This window comes from Triticum aestivum, chromosome 2B (genome assembly GCF_018294505.1).
Source record: "Triticum aestivum cultivar Chinese Spring chromosome 2B, IWGSC CS RefSeq v2.1, whole genome shotgun sequence".
Lineage (NCBI taxonomy): Eukaryota > Viridiplantae > Streptophyta > Magnoliopsida > Poales > Poaceae > Triticum > Triticum aestivum.
In genome coordinates this window covers 665,663,601-665,684,977 of record NC_057798.1, presented here as the reverse complement: position 1 = coordinate 665,684,977, position 21,377 = coordinate 665,663,601, and the positions used below count along the sequence as shown (strand labels likewise).

At 42.4% G+C, this 21,377-nt stretch overlaps 1 protein-coding gene across 1 annotated transcript; it reads right to left on the bottom strand.

Moving 5' to 3' along the window:
* Nucleotides 1–5,389: 5,389 nt before the first annotated feature.
* On the bottom strand, nt 5,390–11,707 carry LOC123046591 (uncharacterized protein At1g51745). Its single transcript, XM_044469986.1, has 3 exons — nt 11,220–11,707; nt 7,695–8,710; nt 5,390–7,234 (listed from the first exon to the last, which is right to left on the bottom strand). Exons 1-3 carry the CDS (start codon nt 11,447–11,449, stop codon nt 5,931–5,933), a joined length of 2,550 nt encoding a protein of 849 aa, XP_044325921.1. The 5' UTR covers nt 11,450–11,707; the 3' UTR covers nt 5,390–5,930.
* Nucleotides 11,708–21,377: the final 9,670 nt, after the last annotated feature.

Sequence of the window (21,377 nt, the reverse complement as noted above, 5' to 3'; positions counted from 1 at the left end):
TCTCTTTACTCGTTATGTATGCATCATTCCATAACTAACTCATTAGTTACATTGCTTGCAAGGCTTATAGTGATGTGCATTACCGAGAGGGCCCAGAGATACCTCTCCGACAATCGGAGTGACAAAACCTAATCTCGAAATACGCCAACTCAACATGTACCTTTGGAGACACCTGTAGAGCTCCTTTATAATCACCCAGTTACGTTGTGACGTTTGGTAGCACACAAAGTGTTCCTCCGGTAAACAGGAGTTGCATAATCTCATAGTTGTAGGAACATGTATAAGTCATGAAGAAAATAACAACATACTAAAGGATCAAGTGCTAAGCTAACGGAATGGGTCATGTCAATCACATCATTCTCCTAATGATGTGATCCCGTTAATCAAATGACAACTCATGTCTATGGTTAGGAAACACAACCATCTTTGATTAATGAGCTAGTCAAGTAGAGGCATACTAGTGACATTAAGTTTGTCTATGTATTCACACATGTATCATGTTTCCGGTTAATACAATTCTAGCATGAATAATAAACATTTATCATGATATGAGGAAATAAATAATAACTTTATTATTGCCTCTAGGGCATATTTCCTTCAGACTCCCCCCATGGCGCGCCCCTCCTGGATGCCGGCTCCCCCCTCCTTTATATACGTGGGCAGGGGGCACCCCAAAGGCACACCAATTGTTCTCTTAGCCGTGTGCGGTGCCCCCCCCCTCCACAGTTTACTCCTCCAATCATAGCATCATAGTGCTTAGGCAAAGCCCTGCACGGATCACAACACCAACACCGTCACCACGCCGTCGTGCTGACGAAACTCTCCCTCGACCCTCTACTGGATCAAGAGTTCAAGGGATGTCATCGAGCTGAACGTGTGCTGAACACGGAGGTGTCGTACGTTCGGTACTTGGATTGGTTGGATCGTGAAGACGTTCGACTACATCAACCACGTTAACCTAATGCTTCCGCTTTTGGTCTACGAGGGTACGTGGACACACTCTCCCCCTCTCTTTGCTATGCATCTCCTAGATAGATCTTGCGTGAGCATAGGATTTTTTTTGAAATTGGATGCTACGTTTCCCAACAGTAGCAGCGAACAAAAAATTCCAAATGTTACTCTATGTTTTGACAACAACAAGATCGGACACGTCTGCCACTTCTAGGTGTTTTTTGCAATACATAAACCCAAACTTGTGGTCTTTTACAACTCCCAACTGATTTAGCCTAGGTATATTTTACAGATCGTTTGTGTTAGTGACATAGGCCCATCACAGAGGTGAACTGAGCCATGACAGTACCGTGTTATGCCAGCAATTGAATGGAACTTTGCAAGATTTTTGGCTTATATATAAAGGGGATTCGTCAACGGAAAACCCTAGGTTATCAACTGGACTGGGACTTGGAGGGTAATCGGGTAACTAATACAAATTTTTGAATGTTACTCTATGTTTTGCCAATGATAAGATCAAACACGTCTACCACATCCAGGTGTTTACAGCTCTACACAAACACAGACTTGTGGTCTTTTACAACTTGCAACCGATTCAGCCTAGGTATATTTTATAGATCGTTTGTTTTAGTGACATAGTCCTGTCACGGAGGTGAATTGAACCGTGACAATCTCGTGTTACGCCAGCAAAGGAAATGGAACTTTGCAAGATTTCAAGCTTATATATAAAGGGGATTCGGCAAGGGAAACCCCCTAGGTTATAATGGGGGTTGGGACTTTGAGAGGAAAGGAAAGTACTTTCAATCACAGTCACATGGTAATCACGTAATTAGTCGTAGCAATGAACACAAATTTCCAAATGTTACTCTATGTTTTGACAACGACAAGATCGGACACGTCTTCCACTTCCAGGTATTTGCTACTCTACACAAACACAGACACATGGTCTTTTACAGCTTCCAACCGATTCAAGCTAGGTACATTTTACAGATCGTTTGTGTTAGTGACATAGGCCCGGCACGGAGGTGGGCTGAGCCATGAAAGTATCGTGTTACATCGACAATGGAAACTGAACTTTGCAAGATTTTGGGATTATATATAAAGGGGATTGGGCAAGGGAAAAACCTAGGTTATGAAGGGGGTTGGGACTTGGAGAGAAAAGGAAAGTACTTTTATTCACAAACACATTTTAATCGGGTAATTAGTCGTAGCAACGAACACAAAATTCCAGATGTTACTTTATGTTTTAACAATGACAAGATCAGACACGTCTGCCACTTCCAAGTGTTTACAACAATCACAAACACAAACTCATGGTCTATTACAACTTCCAATCGATTCAGCCTAGATATGTTTTACAGATCATTTGTGTTAGTGACATAGGCCCGTTACGGAGGTGAACTGAGGCATCAACGTACCATGTTACACCGGCGATGGAAATGGAACTTTGCAAGATTTCAGGCTTATATATAAAGGGATTTTGCAAGGTAAAAACCCTAGGTTATCAAGGGCGTTGGGACTTGGAGAGGAAAGGAAAATACTTTTACTCAGAGTCACATGGTAATCGGGTAATTAGCCGTAGCAGCGAACACAAAAATCCAAATGTTACTCTATGTTTTGACAATGACAAGATCAGACACATGTGCCACTTCAATGTGTTTGTTGCTCTACACTAGCACAAACTCGAGTTCTTTTACAACTTCCAACCGATTCAGCGTAGATATATTTTATAGATCGCTTTTGTTAGTGAGACAGTCCCATCACCGAGTTGAAATGAGCCGTGACAGTACCATGTTACGCCGGCAATGAAACTGGAACTTTGCAAGATTTTGGGCTTATATATAAAGGGGTTTCGGCAAGGGAAAAAACCTAGGTAATCAAGGGGGTTGGGACTTGGAGAGGAAAGACTTTTACTCATAGTCACATGGTAATCGGGTAATTAGCCGTGGCAACAAACACAAAATTCCAAATGTTACTCTATGTTTTGACAATAACAAGATCAGACACATCTGCCAATTCCAGGTGTTTGCTACTTTATTGGTCTTTTACAACTTCCAACCAGCTCAGCCTAGGTGTATTTACAAAAGTTTGTGATAGTGACATAGGCCGGTCATGGAGGTGAACTGAGCTATGAAAGTACCGTGTTACACCGGCAATGGAAATGGAACTTTGCAAGATTTTGGGCTTATATATAAACGGGATTTGGCATGAGAAAAACTTAGGTTATCAAGGTGGTTGGGACTTGGAGAGGGAAGGAGTATTTTTACTCACAGTCATATGGTAATCGGGTAATTAGTCGTAGCAACGAACACAAAATTCCAAATGTTACTTTCTGTTTTGACAACAACAAGATCGGACACGTCTGCCACTTCCAGGTGTTTGTTGCAATACACAAACACGGACTTGTGGTCTTTTACAACTTCTAACCGATTCAGCCTAGGTATATTTCACAATCGTTTGTGTTAATGAGATAGGCCCGTCATGGAGGTGAACTGGGCCGTGAGAGTATTGTGTTATGCCGACAATTGAATTGGAACTTTGCAAGATTTTTGGCTTATATAATGGAGATGCTGCAAGGGAAAAACCCTAGGTTATCAACTGGGCTGGGACTTGGAGAGGAAAGGAGAGTACTTTTACTCACGGTCACATGGTAATCATGTATAGCCGTAGCAATGAACACAAAATTCTAAATGTCACTCTATGTTTTGACAACGACAAGACCGGACACATCTGCCACTTCTAGGTCTTTGCTGCTCTACACAAACACATACTTGTGGTGTTTTACAACTTCCAACTAATTCAGGGCAGGTATATTTTACAAATTGTTTGTGCTACTAACATAGGCCCGGCATGGAGGTGAACTGAGCCATGAAAGTACTATGTTACACCGACAATGGAAATGGAACCTTGCAAGATTTCGGGCTTATATATAGGGTATTTGGCAAGGGGAAAAGGCTAGGTTATCAAGGGGGTTGGGACTTGGAAAGGGAAGGAAAGTACTTGTACTCACAGTCACATGGTAATCACGGAATTAGTCGTAGCAACGAACACAAAATTCCAGATGTTACTCTATGTTTTGACAACGACAAGATCGGATACGTCTGCCACATCCAGGTGTTTACTGCTCTACATAAACACAAACTCGTGGTGTTTTACAACTTCTAACCGATTCAACCTAGGTATATTTTACACGTCGTTTGTGTTAGTGACATAGGCCCTCAAGGAGATGAACTGAGCCATGAAAGTACCGTGTACACCGGCAATGGAAATGGAACTTTGCAAGATTTCAGGCTTATATATAAAGGGGATTTTGCGAGGGAAAAATCCTAGGTTATCAAGGGGGTTGGGACTTGGAAAGGAAAGGAAAATACCTTTACTCACGGTCACATGGTAATCGGGTAATTAGCCGTAGCAACGAACACAAAATTCCAAATGTTACCCTATGTTTTGACAACGACAAGATCGGACATGTCTGCCACTTCCATGTGTTTGCTGCTCTGCACAAACACAAACTCGTGGTCTTTTACAACTTCCAACTGATTCGGCCTAGGTATATTTTACAAATCGTTTGTGTTAGTGTCACAGTCCCGTCACCGAGTTGAACTGAGCGTGACAGCACCATGTTACGCCGGCAATGAAAATGGAACTTTGCAACATTTCAGGCTTATATATAAAAGGGATTCGGCAAGGGGAAAACCCTAGGTTATCAAGGGGGTTAGGACTTGGAGAGGAAAGGAAAGTACTGTTACTCATAGTCACATGGTAATCGGCTAATTAGTCGTAGCAACGAACACAAAATTCCAATTGTTACTCTATGTTTTGATAACGACAAAATCGAACACGTCTATCGCGTCTAACAAGTGTTTCCTGCTCTACACCAACACAGACTCATGGTCTTTTACAACTCCCAACCGATTCTGCCTAGGTATATTTTACAGATCGTTTGTGTTAGTGACACAGTCCCTTCACGGAGGTGAACTAGGACGTGATAGCATCGTGTTACACCAGCAATTGAAATGGAATGGGATTTGGCAAGGGAAAAACCTAGGTTATCAAGGGGGTTGGGACTTGAAGAGGAAAGAAAAGTACTTTTACTCACAGACACATGATAATCGGGTAATTAGCCACAGCAATGAACACAAAATCCCAAATGTTACTCTATGGTAATCCGGTAATCAGCCACTTCCAATTGTTTGCTGCTCTACACAAACACAGACTCGTGGTCTTTTACAACTTCCAACCAAAAAGGCCTAGGTATATTTTACCAAAATATGAAGGGAATGTAATAACCACTTTTTTTTACACTCTTCGTAATAACCGCTTGGTCCCACCTTCCACAGGGACAGACAGATGGAAAATACCATGGCAGTTTTAACCAAGAAAAATACAGCAAACAACAACGACGATGGCAACAATGCCAGCAACACAGCACTGCAGATTCTGTAATAGTAACATATACTATTGACATACGGAAAGCTTTGATTGTGTTCACAACATTTGAAGCTGGTATTCTGTGTATCACATCCACTAACCTACATATGCTTCTATACAGGTGAAGCATGACTCCAAAGTCTGGATATAAACTTCTACATATAACATACTATTGACCTGTTGGGCTGTTGGCTATGTATGTAACGTAACAACAAAGGTAAACTATGTAGATACATATCAAACACAAAAGTCAGCACCTTCACAGTACAAAAGAGAGAGGCAGCCAGTTCCAAAACGTTGGCCACCACTCTGGTTGCCCCTTTGTTGAAGAAAGCTCCTTCCATCAGATTGCCTAGCCAAGGCTTCGGAATCTGAACACAAAAACAGTTTTCGATCTTCACACCAGCCACCGGACGGACAGTCAGAGATCAACAACGGTTTTGAGGTATCGACAGTTTGGGACTTTGGGAATTGTACATACAACAGCTGCAAGCCTGAGCCAGGTCAAGCCATGCCAACCATTCGTACTACCAGCATAGCCAAAAGACCTACGGTGGATCCCGTACCGCGGGACTGGCCTTTCTAGCACGGTGAGCAAGAGCATGGGATGGCCTGCCAACTGCTTCGATTATCCTACTGAACACAACCTTTGCGGGGACACATGTGACCAGCGGAATTGCTCCATCTGATTTCAATAGACCACCCAGAACATCGCTGCGCCTATGTGCCTTTGCCTGGCCACCTTCTCTGTGAGACTTTTTCCCAATGGAAATGGATGAAAGGGGTCTGGTTTTCTTGCTTGGTGAGCTTGCTTTCTTGAAGCCAGAGGGCTTCTTTTGAGATTTCTGCGAAAATGGCCTCCGGACACTGGTGGTGCTTTTCTTTGCATGCTTGACCCCCTGCTCATCGGTGGCATTGCCATCTAAGGTTGCTCGTGATGGATTCAAACGTGGGACTCTTGGCATAACAGTCCTTCTGCCTGTTGGCCAAGCAGATGGTGCTGCTGTGCTATTTTCCAGAACAAGATCCCTGCCCAAAATAAGCCTGTCCATTGAACCTTCTTCAAGAATTCCAACTTGGATAGGGTGTCCAACAATAGCTTTGCCATCCAGTCTGCTCATCAAAGAAACCAATGGGACGTGCTCACCTTGATAGTTAGCCTGTACCTTCAGGTCAACATTAAACAACACCGGCCCAATGTAACCAAGATGTGAGCCATGATTTTGTTGATACAATGAAGATCCGTCCCCACATGCCTTCTGACCAATAGAGGTTATCTGATTGCCATTTTTACTTAGCAAAGTGGTCTTGCAAGAAATTTCAGAGTTGTTGAAAGAAGTGTAACTTCGTCCAATATCTCTGATAGGTTCTGAAGATAAGGGATAATCTTTACCATGGTATCTGTTAACTCCTGAATGACTCACGGCCTTGTCAACCAAATCTGCTTCATCATGATCACAATCCAACCCTTCTTGGTTCTCAGGAAAACTTTGACCAAACGGCTGATGGCTAGACGCATCAATAATCTCAACTTTAGAGTCACCTTTATTGGCCATTTTGAGCAGCCCCTTCATGAAACTACTTGAGCTATCTAATGACAGATTTTCATCCGTCTTCCCTATTGGTCTCTTTACTGCAGTGCGCCGGTTGCGTTTACCTTTCATATGCCACTGGGAAACACCTAACTCAGGAGAACCATCCTCACCTAGTAAGACATTTTGCTGAGGAATATGAGTAGAAAAGTTCATCTCATCATCGTCGTCAATATCATTTGCATGCCTTGACTTATTAGAAACCTGGAGGGAATTAGGATCACATGCATCTGATTCAGGGGATTGTACCTTAGCATACCCTGCCAATAATATCAACAAAGGGAATGCGATCAAGTAAGGACAAATATCCAGTAAGAAATGTTACGGAAGTCACTGGAATCAAGCATCATAAGTTCAAGACAAAGGTGGAGGTTGTATGTTATTGTAGCAAAACACAAACATGAACAAGTATACTTAGCATATCTCAAAGCACAAAGTTTAATCAACAAACTTCCATAAAAGAAGTGCACCAACAAAATAGACGTACACGGCACTAGGTAGCATAGTAGAAATGAGCTGTACTCGATTTTTGCAACAGTTCAGCCCCACACTCACGCATAACTAAGTAATTGCATGATCGGCAATAATTGATCCTACAACATCCCTAAAATATCATTAGGCATCAATATTTGACAACCTAAGCAGGGGCATAAATTATTTATTGTTGTGTCTTACAAAATCAAAATCCAAAGAAAAGACATGTAGCAATGAGGCACTTACTTTGCAGAAGTTCAGCGTCATCTTCTGTCTCAGTATCTGAACATAAACTCATTGAAGAATCAGATTCTTGCTTCTCAACAAAGTCCGGAAATTTTTGCTCTTTGAGAAGAGTATCCTCCTGCTTCAGGTAACTTTCTGTCTCACGATGAGCTTCTGTTAATATTGTTTGCTTAACAGGTATGAAGTCACGGCTATGTGCATCACCAGAATCAGCAGACAGGTATGTGGCACCACTTCTTTTCACCTGACAGATAGCAGGCAAAGGATCTTTCCCTCCTTCAACTACAACAGTTCCAGAATCATCATTGCACTGAAAAGAGCGAGGAAATTTGACGCTACTCTGTACAACTTGAGCAAGTGGCCTGCATCTATCATGTTTTTTGACAACAGATGCCTCAAAAATAGCTTCTTCTAATCTTCTCTTTTTCAGGGCTGTATTTTTCTCACTGCTCTCTACATTTGATCCTTCTTGCATATGTCCTGAAAGGGAAAAGCCATTGACGTAATTACTGAGAGTGTTCCCTGAAGCTTCCAGAGCAAGAGATCCTGACAAGTTTCTTTTTGAACCAGCATGAATAAACTTTTCTTCACACTCTTTTGTTTTACCAAGGCGAACAGAGTTATCCTCTTTCTGTTTTTTACTCTTTTTGCTTTTATAACGAGTAGTGCTGAGATCTACGCGTTGCTGAGATGCTGAGCTTTGCAAATGCAACTGAGGTTCCTGGACGTTGTTTCTTGAGTAATATTCTGAAGGAAAGTCGTCAAACTCCCTCCCTGTGTCAGCAAAGAGGATACTGCAGCTGTCATCTGCCCTGAAACCTTGGTTCTGGTACTTCAATGCAAGCTGCTTTCTTTCCAATTCAAGAGCATGAAGAATAGCATCTTCTCTACGAGCATACTTTTCTCTTCTCTTTACAGGAGTTCCTTGACAAGCCATTGCCTTCTCAATACAAGCATCAAACTCTCCACACCTAAATTCCTTGACACGTTTTGATTTCTCCAGGTTATACCAGTCACTGACAAAGAGAGGAAGAAATGAATCATTACAGAAAGAATCAGAAATCAAACTGGAAGCTCTGTTGAAAGCCAAATCATTAGCAGGTAATATTGAGTACTCTGTGCAATCAGCAGTTTGCCTGTTATCATTGTGAATTAAAAACTCACTTGAAACTAATTCTTTAACATTCTTATGTACTTACTCTCAGATGGAGAACTAATTTCATACTTGGGATCCATGAATAAGAAGTAGAAGAATAAACAAGAATCTGATCCATTTAATAGTGACTAGAAAACTACTCCATAAATAAAATCATCTAAGCAAGAAATTAGTCAGCGAAACTTGTAAGAAAATGTAATCTGATACGGCTATGTGTACCCCAACCACAATCGTTGTTGATGGACTGTATGAGCCAGCTATTTGTGCACCGCAAGTTGATGTAGAAAGTGGACCCTAAGAATCAGAGATGTCTACAAGCCAATGTTTTTTCAAAAAATTGATTAGGAAGGTGACAAGATGATGCAGTCGTGCCCGAGTGCAGTCTGCTGGACATGAAGAAGTCTAACGTATCCACGACTTTGAGTGTGTATGATCACAGCAGAATCAGCTAAAGCGGACCTGACTCTAGCATAGTCACGTAAAAAAGAAACACGTATGTGTGCATGCATATGAGAAAGAGGCTTAGTTGTGCATGTGCATGAGGTTGAACAAAAATGTTTTCTAATCAAAAATATAGGATAGTTATGGTTGCAGCTATCTAAAAGGAAATATGAGATCTGGTCGGTTTGAATAGAACAGGATTTTGTTGCCTTTTATTTGAACGGTCATGACCACCCGATCAATCAGGGGCGACGTGCACAAGGGTTCTTACATGGAATTGCATGAGTTTGGATGGGGTCCACCAAGAAGGAACTGGCGCCCAAAGGAAGTCTGATATTTTTGGTACCTATTTGAGTCGGTCTAATATTTTAGAAATCAGAGATGTCTTGGTGAGATTTTTTTAATTGGCAAGAGAGTTTATTTTAGAGATTGTTTCTGTTGGTATTTATCATGAGTTTTTATCAGTGCGGCCAACTTGGTGGCAAAGTTAAGAGTGTTGGGCACACACTATAACTAGTCAGGCTGGTTAGTGCATATTTTTCATGAGGTCGTGAATAAAAGCAGAAAACACCCATGTCGGGGATGACTAAATACCGTGCTTCTGCGCCGCCTTATGTTTAGGGTTTCAAACTGAGCTTTGAGGTTGGTTGAGCACTTTGGTGCAACAAAAATCTACATGCTTCGCTTCTTGCATGATTTTTCAAGGACAAAGAATCTTTCTTTGCTTTTCCAGTGCCTATCTAATTCTTTTTTTTTCTACCAATTCATCCACCAATACTTTTTTCCACTTCGTTATACAGCTTGTTTAGTGAATGCGATGAAAGGTAAAGGCCACCCATAAAATCATGCAAGTGCAAAAAACAACTCTGCCAAGGATTCATAGATTAGTTTCCCGGCTATATATTAAAAATATCAAGAACTTCATCAGACTACACTATTCAATACACCATAAATCCAATAGACAGAATCACAGAACATACAAAATAAAAGGCTAAAATAATGTATTTACCACAATGCTCTTAAGATTATCCCAAAGACTGCCACTGCCATGGCAGAATCCAATCAGCGCATCAACTTTTGTTTCATACTTTAGTCATGTTTTATTTCATGCAACGCCCATTCCAAGACTGGCACGCACAAGACACGTGACGTAAAGCAGCCTAGCACTCGCATTTGTTACCCATTTATTAATCTAGAGTGAGTAATTGCCGAAATAATGTCAAACCATTTATTCAAACATGTGGAAGTCACAGTATCTATAAAAGTTTGTTCCCATGATTAAAATACTCCATTTGTTGATTTAATAGCGTTTGGAACAGCAACCCAAGGCTCATTTGATTCAAAGGAATTTCATATGAGTTTTGGAGGGTTATAATCCTTTGGAATTTTTCCTGCATTTGGTCGTTTGATTCATAGGATTGAATCTTATAGGAATTTTTCCTAAGGAATCATGTCTACTACATTTCATAGGAAATCAAGCATCCACTCCAACCTCATTTTACAGTTCCTCTATTTTTCCTGTGAAATCAAATACTCTGTGCTAATCCTATAGGATTCAAGTGGGTGCGCCACTCCAATCCTGTATTTTTTTTTCCTATTCCTACAATTTGTGAATCCTGCAAACCCTATAGGATTCGAGTGGGCATGCCACTCCAATCCTGTATTTTTTTTCCTATTCCTACATTTTGTGAATCCTGCGAACCCTATAGTATTCAAGTGGGCATGTCACTCCAATCCTGTATTTTTCCTATTCCTACGTTTTGTGAATCCTGTGAATCAAAGAGTGCCTAAGTATCTCCATGTCATTCCCGAACCAAACAAATCCTTATCTAATGAATAGCTGAGAATCAACTGACCCTAGGTCAATCTCTTAATCTAGATAAATTAGGGCAAAAAAACATATAAGAGGGAATGGTAGGAAAGCTTACATGCTAGCATCCTCGCGGCCGAGTAGCTTGACCGGAGTTCCCGTCCTGGGCGTCACCACCTGCGACGCCGCGAGCTCGTCCTGACCGACTATCCTCCCGGGCCACCAGGACCCGTTCCGCCGCCGCACCCAGACGATGGTCCCCGGCGAGCAGTCTGCGATTCCGCCGCCATCCACCTCCCCTTGCCCCTCTCCTCCTCCTCCTCCCTCTCCCCCCGAGCTCCGCCCCATGGCGACCAGGCCACCACCAAACCTAACCTAATCCTCAGGGGCGGATCTACAGGGCGTGCGGCACGCTGGTGGGATTAACTTAGCCGCTGGCTGAAACCAACTCGCGCGGGATTGGGACGTCGGCGGTCGGCGGTCGGCGGTGAAGGGCCGGCCGGCGGTAGAGCTAGGGCACGGACAGGGCGGTATTTTTACTTTTTTTTCCTTGAGGGAAGAAGGGCACACGGTCTGAACTCGGAAGGACAGAGCCAAAGGTCCAAACGTGTGTTTAGGTGTTTTGTCAGGTGGTCGGCTAGACCAGTTGACGGACCGATGAGGAGGGCCAATTCGGTCGAAAATAAAAGCTGACATGTGGGCCCAAGACGAAACAAGAAAAGGGGAAAAACTCAAAATGTGGTATTTTGTCTTCTCTTTTTATTAAAGCAACTGGCATTTATGAGAAATCAAAATCTTTGGGTTCCGCGGAGTAGCTCTTTTGCATATTGTCCATAGGGATATAATTTATGTTCGGAGAAGGGGTGAGCCAGCCTCGTTGTCCATACTCCAAGCTAAGCCAGCCTCGTTGTCCGTACTCCAAGCTACAACTAGTTGTAGCTAAATTATGAGCCTTAAATTGCACGACCGATTTTCATGACGCAAAGAAACTTGCCGGAACATTTTTTTACTTCGTCATAAACTCCTTGATATGGCACCATAGGAATAAGAGTTTCCTTCATTGATGATCTTCAAAACTGTCGAGCAACTGGTGGCCACTTGAACCACCATTGTGTTAAAATCAAAAGCAAGTGAAAGTGGCTCAGTACATTCAATGGGTTCCAAGTTGCTTGGATCAGTCGACTCACATGTGAGGCTAGAAGCTCATACCACCCGAGGATCCTCCCGGACCACCACGACCCATTCCGTTGTCGCACCAACACGATAGACCCCAACGAGAAATTTGTGATGTCACCATCATCCGCGTCCTCTTGCCTCTCTCTCTCTCTCTCTCTCTCTGTGTGTGTGTGTGTGTGTGTGTGTGTGTGACTGATGGTGAGCATACCACCACGAAACCCAAACATCAAGGGGGCATCCGTAGGGTGTGTGACACACCTGGTAATTTTGGAGGTTGGTGGAATTAAACTAACCACTGGATGAAAGCCAACTGATGCGAGATTGGGACGATGGCGATCGGTGGCGATGTTGAGGGTTGGCATAATGTTAGCCTGCAGGGGAGAACTAGGGCACTGTCATGACTCTTCTAAATTTTTGAGAGAAGGAATAGAAAGATAGGTGACAGAAAAGACAAAATGCATCTTTAGGTGTTAAGCCAAAGGAGGTGACGAGTCGACTAGGAGGGACAAATTGAACAAAATGAACGATGACGAGTGGGCCCAAAATTGGGCAAAATACCCTCAAAATGAGCTAAACATGTGTGGTTTTGAGTTTTGCAAAGATACAGAGATGTGTGCTTTTGGAACACTGTTTAAGAAAAATGGACAATGTTTTGTTAAATTTCACGTCATCGTTGAAAATTGTGTGAGTGTTGCTTTCATCGACTAAATATTGTTGTTGCACATCAAACCGTGTGATTGTGGCTATGACACAGAGAATATGGTGTGGCAAAGGACATAAATGGGTTGTGGAACATAACATATTGGTTATAAATAAACTAAATGGCATGTCCATCTACTAGCAGTTTTTTGCCATGACACAACTTTCTCCTCAGAGTCCTACATAAAAAAGAGAGACTTGTAATACAATTGGTTTTCAAATGAAAAAGAACAGACTAAAATGTTCTCTTATATTTGTGTGTCGTGTATAGTACAATAATACAAAAGCAAGAAAATTATACAAAAGTAAAGGCGAGAGAACGCCAATAAGATTGGTCATAGCATGAATAACTTAGCTAGTAACATAATGCACCACGAGGCAAGTTTACTTATGTACCAAATAGTTAACAAGGAGAGAGGTGTTTGCAGTAACATAATATGTTATTGTAGTATAACACATCCGAATGCAAAATGAGTCTACATCTAAAGAAATGAAGGTTTGCATGATACCACATGTATATTACATTATTACTACCCACTATGAAGGTAGTTAGACTAGTAATATATGCATGTAATAGTCTAAGTTACTTCCCACCTGAGGCTCATCCCGCCCGAGGATCCTCCCGGTGTTGGAAATATGCCCTAGAGGCAATAATAAAATGGTTATTATTATATTTCCTTATTCATGATAATTGTCTATTGTTCATGCTATAATTGTATTAGCTGGAAACCGTAATACATGTGTGAATACATAGACCACAACATGTCCCTAGTGAGCCTCTAGTTGACTAGCTCGTTGATCAATAGATGGTCATGGTTTCCTGACCATGGACATTAGATGTCATTGATAGCGGGATCACATCATTAGGAGAATGATGTGATGGACAAGACTCAATCCTAAGCATAGCACAAAGATCGTGTAGTTCGTTTGCTAAAGCTTTTCTAATGTCAAGTATCATTTCCTTACACCATGAGATTGTGCAACTCCCGGATACCGTAGGAATGCTTTGGGTGTACCAAACGTCACAACGTAACTGGGTGGCTATAAAGGTACACTACAGGCATCTCCGAAAGTGTCTGTTGGGTTGGCACGAATCGAGACTGGGATTTGTCACTCCGTATGACGGAGAGGTATCTCTGGGCCCACTCGGTAAGGCATCATCATAATGAGCTCAATGTGACTAAGTAGTTAGTCACGGGATCATGCATTACGGAACGAGCAAAGTGACTTGCCGGTAACGAGATTGAACGAGGTATTGGGATACCGACGATCGAATATCGGGCAAATAGCATACCGATTGACAAAGGGAATTGTATACAGGATTGATTGAATCCCCGACATCATGGTTCTTCCGATGAGATCATCGTGGAACATGTGGGAGCCAATATGGGTATCCAGATCCCACTATTGGTTATTGGCCGGAGAGATGTCTCAGTCATGTCTGCATGGTTCTCGAACCCGTAGGGTCTACACACTTAACGTTCAGTGACGCTAGAGTTGTTATGGGAAATAGTATGTGGTTACCGAAGGTTGTTCAGAGTCCCGGATGAGATCTCGGACATGATGAGGAACTCCGGAATGGTCCGGAGGTGAAGATCGATATATTGGACGAAGGGTATTGGAGTCCGGAATTGTTCCGGGGGTACTGGGTGACGACCAGCATGTCCGAAAGGGGTTTCGGAGGCCCCGGCAAGCGTTGGGGGGCCTTATGGGCCAAGGGGAGGGGCACATCAGCCCATTAAGGGGCTGAGCGCCCCTCCCACCCTATCTCACGTAACTTAGAGAGGTGGGGGCGCCTCCCCTAGGGAAGCCTCCCCTCCCGACTTGGGGGGCAAGTTTCCTAGGGGTGGGAGCGCCCAAACCCATCTAGGGTTTTCCCTGTGGCCGTCGTCCCTCCCCTAGGGAACCCTAGGGTGCCTCCTTCTCCCCCCTTTCCCCTATATATAGTGAGAGAGAGAGGGCAGCTGCACCCCCTTCCCTGGCGCAGCCCCTCCCTCCTCCAACACCTCCTCCTCCTCCATAGAGCTTGGCGAAGCCCTGCAGAAATACCACAAGCTCCACCACCACGCCGTCGTGCTGTCGGAGCTCTCCCTCAACTTCTCCTCTCCCCTTGCTGGATCAAGAAGGAGGAGACGTCCCCGGGCTGTACGTGTGTTGAACGCGGAGGCGTCATTCGTTCGGCGCTAGATCGGATCTTCCGTGATTTGAATCGCCGCGAGTACGACTCCCTCATCCGCGTTCTAGTGATGCTTCCGCTTAGCGATCTTCAAAGGTATGAAGATGCTCATCCTTCTCTCTCTCGTTGCTAGAATCTCCTAGATGGATCTTGGTGATACATAGGAAAATTTTGAATTATTGCTACGTTCCCCAACAGTGGCATCATGAGCTAGATCTATTGCGTAGATTCTATGCACGAGTAGAACACAAGTAGTTGTGGGCGTTGGTTTGTTCAATTTTCTTACTGTTACTAGTCCTATCTTGTTTCGGCAGTATTGTGGGATGAAGCGGCCCAGACCGACCTTACACGCACGCTTACGTGAGACAGGTTCCACTAACTGACATGCACTTGTTGCATAAAAGTGGCTAGCGGGTGCTAATCTCTCCCACTTTAGTCGGATCGGATTCGATGAAAAGGGTCCTTATGAAGGGTAAATAGCAATTGGCATATCACCGTTGTGGCTTTTGTGTAGGTAAGAAATGTTCTTGCTAGAAACCCATAGCAGCCACGTAAAACATGCAACAACAACTAGAGGACGTCTAACTTGTTTTTGCAGGGTATGCTGTGTGATGTGATATGGCCAAAAGAATGTGATGAATGATATGTGATGTATGAGATTGATCATGTTCTTGTAATAGGAATCACGACTTGCATGTCGATGAGTATGACAACCGGCAGGAGCCATAGGAGTTGTCTTAATTTATTGTATGACCTGCGTGTCAATCAGAACGCCATGTAATTACTTTACTTTATTGCTAACCATTAGCCATAGTAGTAGAAGCAATAGTTGGCGAGACAACTTCATGAAGACACGATGATGGAGATCATGGTGTCATGTCGGTGACGAAGGTGATCATGTCGCGCCTCGAAGATGGAGATCAAAGGCGCAAGATGATATTGGCCATATCATGTCACTCTATGATTTGCATGTGATGTTTGTCATGTTTACATCTTATTTGCTTAGAACGACGGTAGCATAAATAAGATGATCCCTCATAAAATTTCAAGAAAGTGTTCCCCTAACTGTGCACCATTGCGAAAGTTCATTGTTTCGAAGCACCACGTGATGATCGGGTGTGATAGATTCTAACGTTTGCATACAACGGGTGTAAGCCAGATTTACACATGCAAAACACTTAGGTTAACTTGACGAGCCTAGCATGTACAGACATGACCTCGGAACACAAGAGACCGAAAGGTCGAACATGAGTCGTATAGTGGATACAATCAACATGAAGATGTTCACCGATGATGACTAGTCCGTCTCATGTGATGATCGGACACGGCCTAGTTGACTCGGATCATGTATCACTTAGATGACTAGAGGGATGTCTATCCGAGTGGGAGTTCATTAAATAATTTGACTAGATGAACTTAATTATCATGAACATAGTCAAAAGGTCTTTGCAAATTATGTCGTAGCTCATGCTTTGGTTCTACTGTTTTAGATATGTTCCTAGAGAAAATTTAGTTGAGAGTTGACAGTAGCAATTATGCGGACTGGGTCTGTAAACTCAGGATTGTCCTCATTGCTGTGCAAAAAGATTATGTCCTTAATGCACCGCTCAGTGTGCTGAACCTCGAGCGTCGGTTGTGGATGTTGCAAACATCTAACATACACGTTTTGATGACTACATGATAGTTCAGTGCGTAATGCTAAATGTTTTAGAATTGAGGCACCAAAGACGTTTTTGAAACATCGCAGAACATATGAGATGTTCCAAGGACTGAAATTGGGATTTCAGGCTAGTGCCCACGTCAAGAGGTATGAGACCTCTGACAAGTTTCTTAAGCCTGCAAACTAAGGAGAAAAGCTCAATCGTTGAGCATGTGCTCAGATTGTCTGAGTACTACAATCGCTTGAATCGAGTGGGAGTTAATCTTCCAAATGAGATACTGATGGTTCTCCAAAGTCACTGCCACCAAGCTACTAGAGCTTCGTGATGAACTATAACATATTAGGGATAGATATGATGATCCTTGAGATATTCGCGACACCGTGAAAGTAGAAATCAAATAGGAGCATCAGTTGTTGATGGTTGGTAAAACCACTAGTTTCAAGAAGGGCAAGGGCAAGAAGAGATACTTCATGAAACGCCAAATCAGTTGCTGCTCTAGTGAAGAAACACAAGGTTAAACCCAAACCCGAGACTAAGTGCTTCTGAAATAAGGGGAATGATCACTGAAGCAGAACTACCCTAGATACTTGGTAAATGAGAAGGCTGGCAAGGTCGACAGAAGTATATTGGATATACATTATAATGTGTACTTTACTAGTACTCCTAGTAGCACCAGGGTATTGAAATACCGGTTCGGTTGCTAAGTGTTAGTAACTCGAAATAAAAAGCTATGGAATAAACTGAGACCAGCTGAAGGTGAGATGACGATATGTGTTGGAAGTGTTTCCAAGGTTGATGTGGTCAAGCATCACATGCTCCCTCTACCATCGAGATTGGTGTTTAACCTAAATAATTGTTATTTGGTGTTTGCGTTGAGCATAGACATGATTGGATTATGTTTATCGCAATACGGTTATTCATTTAAGGATAATAATGGTTACTCTGTTTTTTTGAATAGTACCTTCAATGGTCTTGCACCTAAAATGAGTTTATTGAATCTTGATCGTGGTGATACACATGTTCGTACCAAAAGTAATGATAGTACCACATACTTGTGGCACTGCCATTTGAGTCATATTGGTATAAAACTCATGAAGAAGCTCCATGTTGATGGATCTTTGGACTCACTCATTTTTTTGAAAAGATTGAGACATGCGAACCATGTCTATTGGTATATACGCATGAAGAAACTCCATGCAGATGGATCATTTGGACTCACTTGATTTTGAATCACTTGAACATGCAAATCATACCACATGGGCAAGATGACTGAAAGACCTCGTTTTCAGTGAGATGGAACAAGAGAGCAACTTTTTGGAAGTAATACATTTGATGTGTGCAATCCAATGAGTGCTGAGGCACGCAGTGAATATGGTTATGCTCTTACTTCACAAATGATTTGAGTAGATGCTGAGTGTATTTACTTAATGAAATACAAGTCTGAATTATTGAAAGGTTCAAACAATTTCAGAGTGAAGTTGAAGATCTTCGTGACAAGAGGATAAAATGTCTATGATATGATCATAGAGATGAATATCTGAGTTGCGAGTTTTGTACACAATTAAGACATTGTGGAAATTGTTTCACAACTAATACCGCCTGGAACACCATAGTGTGATGGTGTGTCCGAACATCATAGCTGCACCCTATTGGATATGGTGCATACCATGATGTCTCTTATCGAATTACCACTATCGTTTATGGGTTAGGCATTAGAGACAACCACATTCACTTTAAATAGGGCACCATGTAATTCCGTTGAGATGACACCATATGAACTATGGTTTAGAGAAACCTAAGCCGACATTTCTTAAAAGTTTGGGGTTGCGATGCTTATGTGAAAAGTTTTAGCCTAGTAAGCTCGAACCCAAAGCGGATAAATGCATCTTCATAGGACACTCAAAATAGTTGGGTATACCTCCTATTCAGATCCGGAAGCAAAAGTGATTGTTTCTAGAACTGGATCCTTTCTCGAGGAAAAGTTTCTCTTGAAAGAAATGAGTGGGAGGATGGTGGAGACTTGATGAGGTTATTGAACCATCACTTCAACCAGTGTGTAGCAGGGCACAAGAAGTCGTTTCTGTAGCGCCTACACCAATTGAAGTGGAAGCTGATGATAGTGATCACGAAACTTCAAATCAAGTCACTACCAATACTCGTAGGTCGACAAGGATGCGTACTATTTCAGAGTGGTACGTAATCCTATCTTGGAGGTCATGTTGCTAGACAACAATGAACCTACAAGCTATGGAGAAGCGATGGTGGGCCCGGATTCTGACGAATGGCTCGAGGCCATAAAATCCGAGACGATCCATGTATGAAAACAAAGTATAGACTTTGGAAGAACTACTTGATGGTCGTAAGGCTGTTGGGTACAGATGGATTTTAAAAGGAAGACGGACAATGATGGTAAGTATCACCATTAAGAAAGCTCGACTTGTCGTTAAGATGTTTTCCGACAAGTTCAAGGAGTTGACTACGGTGAGACTTTCTCACTCGTAGTGATGCTAAGAGTCTGTTGGAATTGTATCAGCAGTTACTGTATTATTTATGAAATCTTGCAGATAGGATGTCAAAACATTGTTTCCTCGACAATTTTCTTGAGGAAAGGTTGTATGTGATACAACCAGAAGGTTTTGTCAATCCTAAAAGATGCTAACAAGTATGCAAAGCTCCAGCAATCCTTCTAAGGACTGGAGTAAGCATCTCGGAGTTGGAATATACGCTTTGATGAGATGATCAAAGATTTTGGGTTTATACAAAGTTTATGAGAAACTTGTATTTCCAAAGAAGTGAGTGGGAGCACTATAAAATTTCTGATGAGTATATGTTGTTGACATATTGTTGATCGGAAATGATGTAGAATTTCTGGAAAGCATATAGGGTTGTTTGAAAGGTGTTTTTCAATGGAAAACCTGTATTAAGCTACTTGAACATTGAGCATCAAGATCTATAAGGATAGATAAAAAACGCTTAATAGTACTTTCAAATGAATACATACCATGACAAGATTTTGAAGGAGTTCAAAATAGATCAGCAAAGAAGGAGTTCTTGGCTGTGTTATATGGTGTGAGTATTGAGTAAGACTCAAGACCTGACCGCGACAAAAGAGAGAGAAAGTACGAAGGTCGTCCCCTATGCTTTAGACGTAGGCTCTACAGTATACCATGCTGTGTACTGCACCTGAAGTGTGTCTTGCCATGAGTCAGTCAAGGGGTACAGGAGTGATCCAGGAATGGATCACATGACAGCGGTCAAACTTATCCTTAGGAATTTTCTCGATTATGGAGGTGGTAAAAGAGTTCGTCGTAAAGGGTTATGTCGATGCAAAGTTTGACACTAATTCGGATGACTCTGAATAGTAAACCGGATTCGTATAGTAGAGCAGTTATTTGGAATAGCTCCATGTAGCGCGTGGTAGCTGCATCTACAAGATGACATAGAGATTTGTAAAGCACACACGGATCTGAAAGGTTCAGACCCGTTGACTAATAAACCTCTCTCACAAAGCAAGATATGATCAAACACCATACGTGTTGGATTCATCACAATCACATAGTGATGTGAACTAGATTATTGACTCTAGTGCAAGTGGGAGACTGTTGGAAATATGCCCTAGAGGCAATAATTAAATGGTTATTATTATATTTCCTTGTTCATGATAATTGTCTATTTTTCATGCTATAATTGTATTAGCTGGAAACCGTAATACATGTGTGAATACATAGACCACAACATGTCCCTAGTGAGCCTCTAGTTGACTAGCTCGTTGATCAATAGATGGTCATGGTTTCCTGACCATGGACATTAGATGTCATTGTTAGCGGGATCACATCATTAGGAGAATGATGTGATGGACAAGACTCAATCCTAAGCATAGCACAAAGATCGTGTAGTTCGTTTGCTAAAGCTTTTCTAATGTCAAGTATCATTTCCTTAGACCATGAGATTGTGCAACTCCCAGATACCGTAGGAATGCTTTGGGTGTACCAAACGTCACAACGTAACTGGGTGGCTATAAAGGTACACTATAGGCATCTTCGAAAGTGTCTGTTGGGTTGGCACGAATCGAGACTGGGATTTGTCACTCCGTATGACGAAGAAAGTGACTTGCCGGTAACGAGATTGAACGAGGTATTGGGATACCGACGTTTGAATCTCGGGCAAGTAACATACTGATTGACAAAGGGAATTGTATACAGGATTGATTGAATCCCCGACATCGTGGTTCATCCGATGAGATCATCATGGAACATGTGGGAGCCAATATGGGTATCCAAATCCCGCTATTGGTTATTGGTCGTAGAGATGTCTCGGTCATGTCTGCATGATTCCCGAACCCGTAGGGTCTACACACTTAAGGTTCGGTGACGCTAGAGTTGTTATGGGAAATAGTATGTGGTTACCGAAGGTTGTTCAGAGTCCCGGATGAGATCCCGGACGTGACGAGGAACTCCGGAATGGTCCGGAGGTGAAGATCGATATATTGGACGAAGGGTATTGGAGTCCGGAATTGTTCCGGGGGTACCAGGTGACGACCAGCATGTCCGAAAGGGGTTTCGGA

What these genes read in the sequence shown, in the direction of transcription:
- LOC123046591 (XM_044469986.1), bottom strand. Translation starts at nt 11,449, where the DNA reads ATGGGGCGGAGCTCGGGGGGAGAGGGAGGAGGAGGAGGAGAGGGGCAA. An exon ending in GGCCGCGAGGATGCTAGCAT is followed by an intron (nt 8,711 to 11,219) that starts GTAAGCTTTCCT and finishes TCTCTTTGTCAG; the next exon opens with TGACTGGTATAACCTGGAGA. An exon ending in TGACGCTGAACTTCTGCAAA is followed by an intron (nt 7,235 to 7,694) that starts GTAAGTGCCTCA and finishes TATTATTGGCAG; the next exon opens with GGTATGCTAAGGTACAATCC.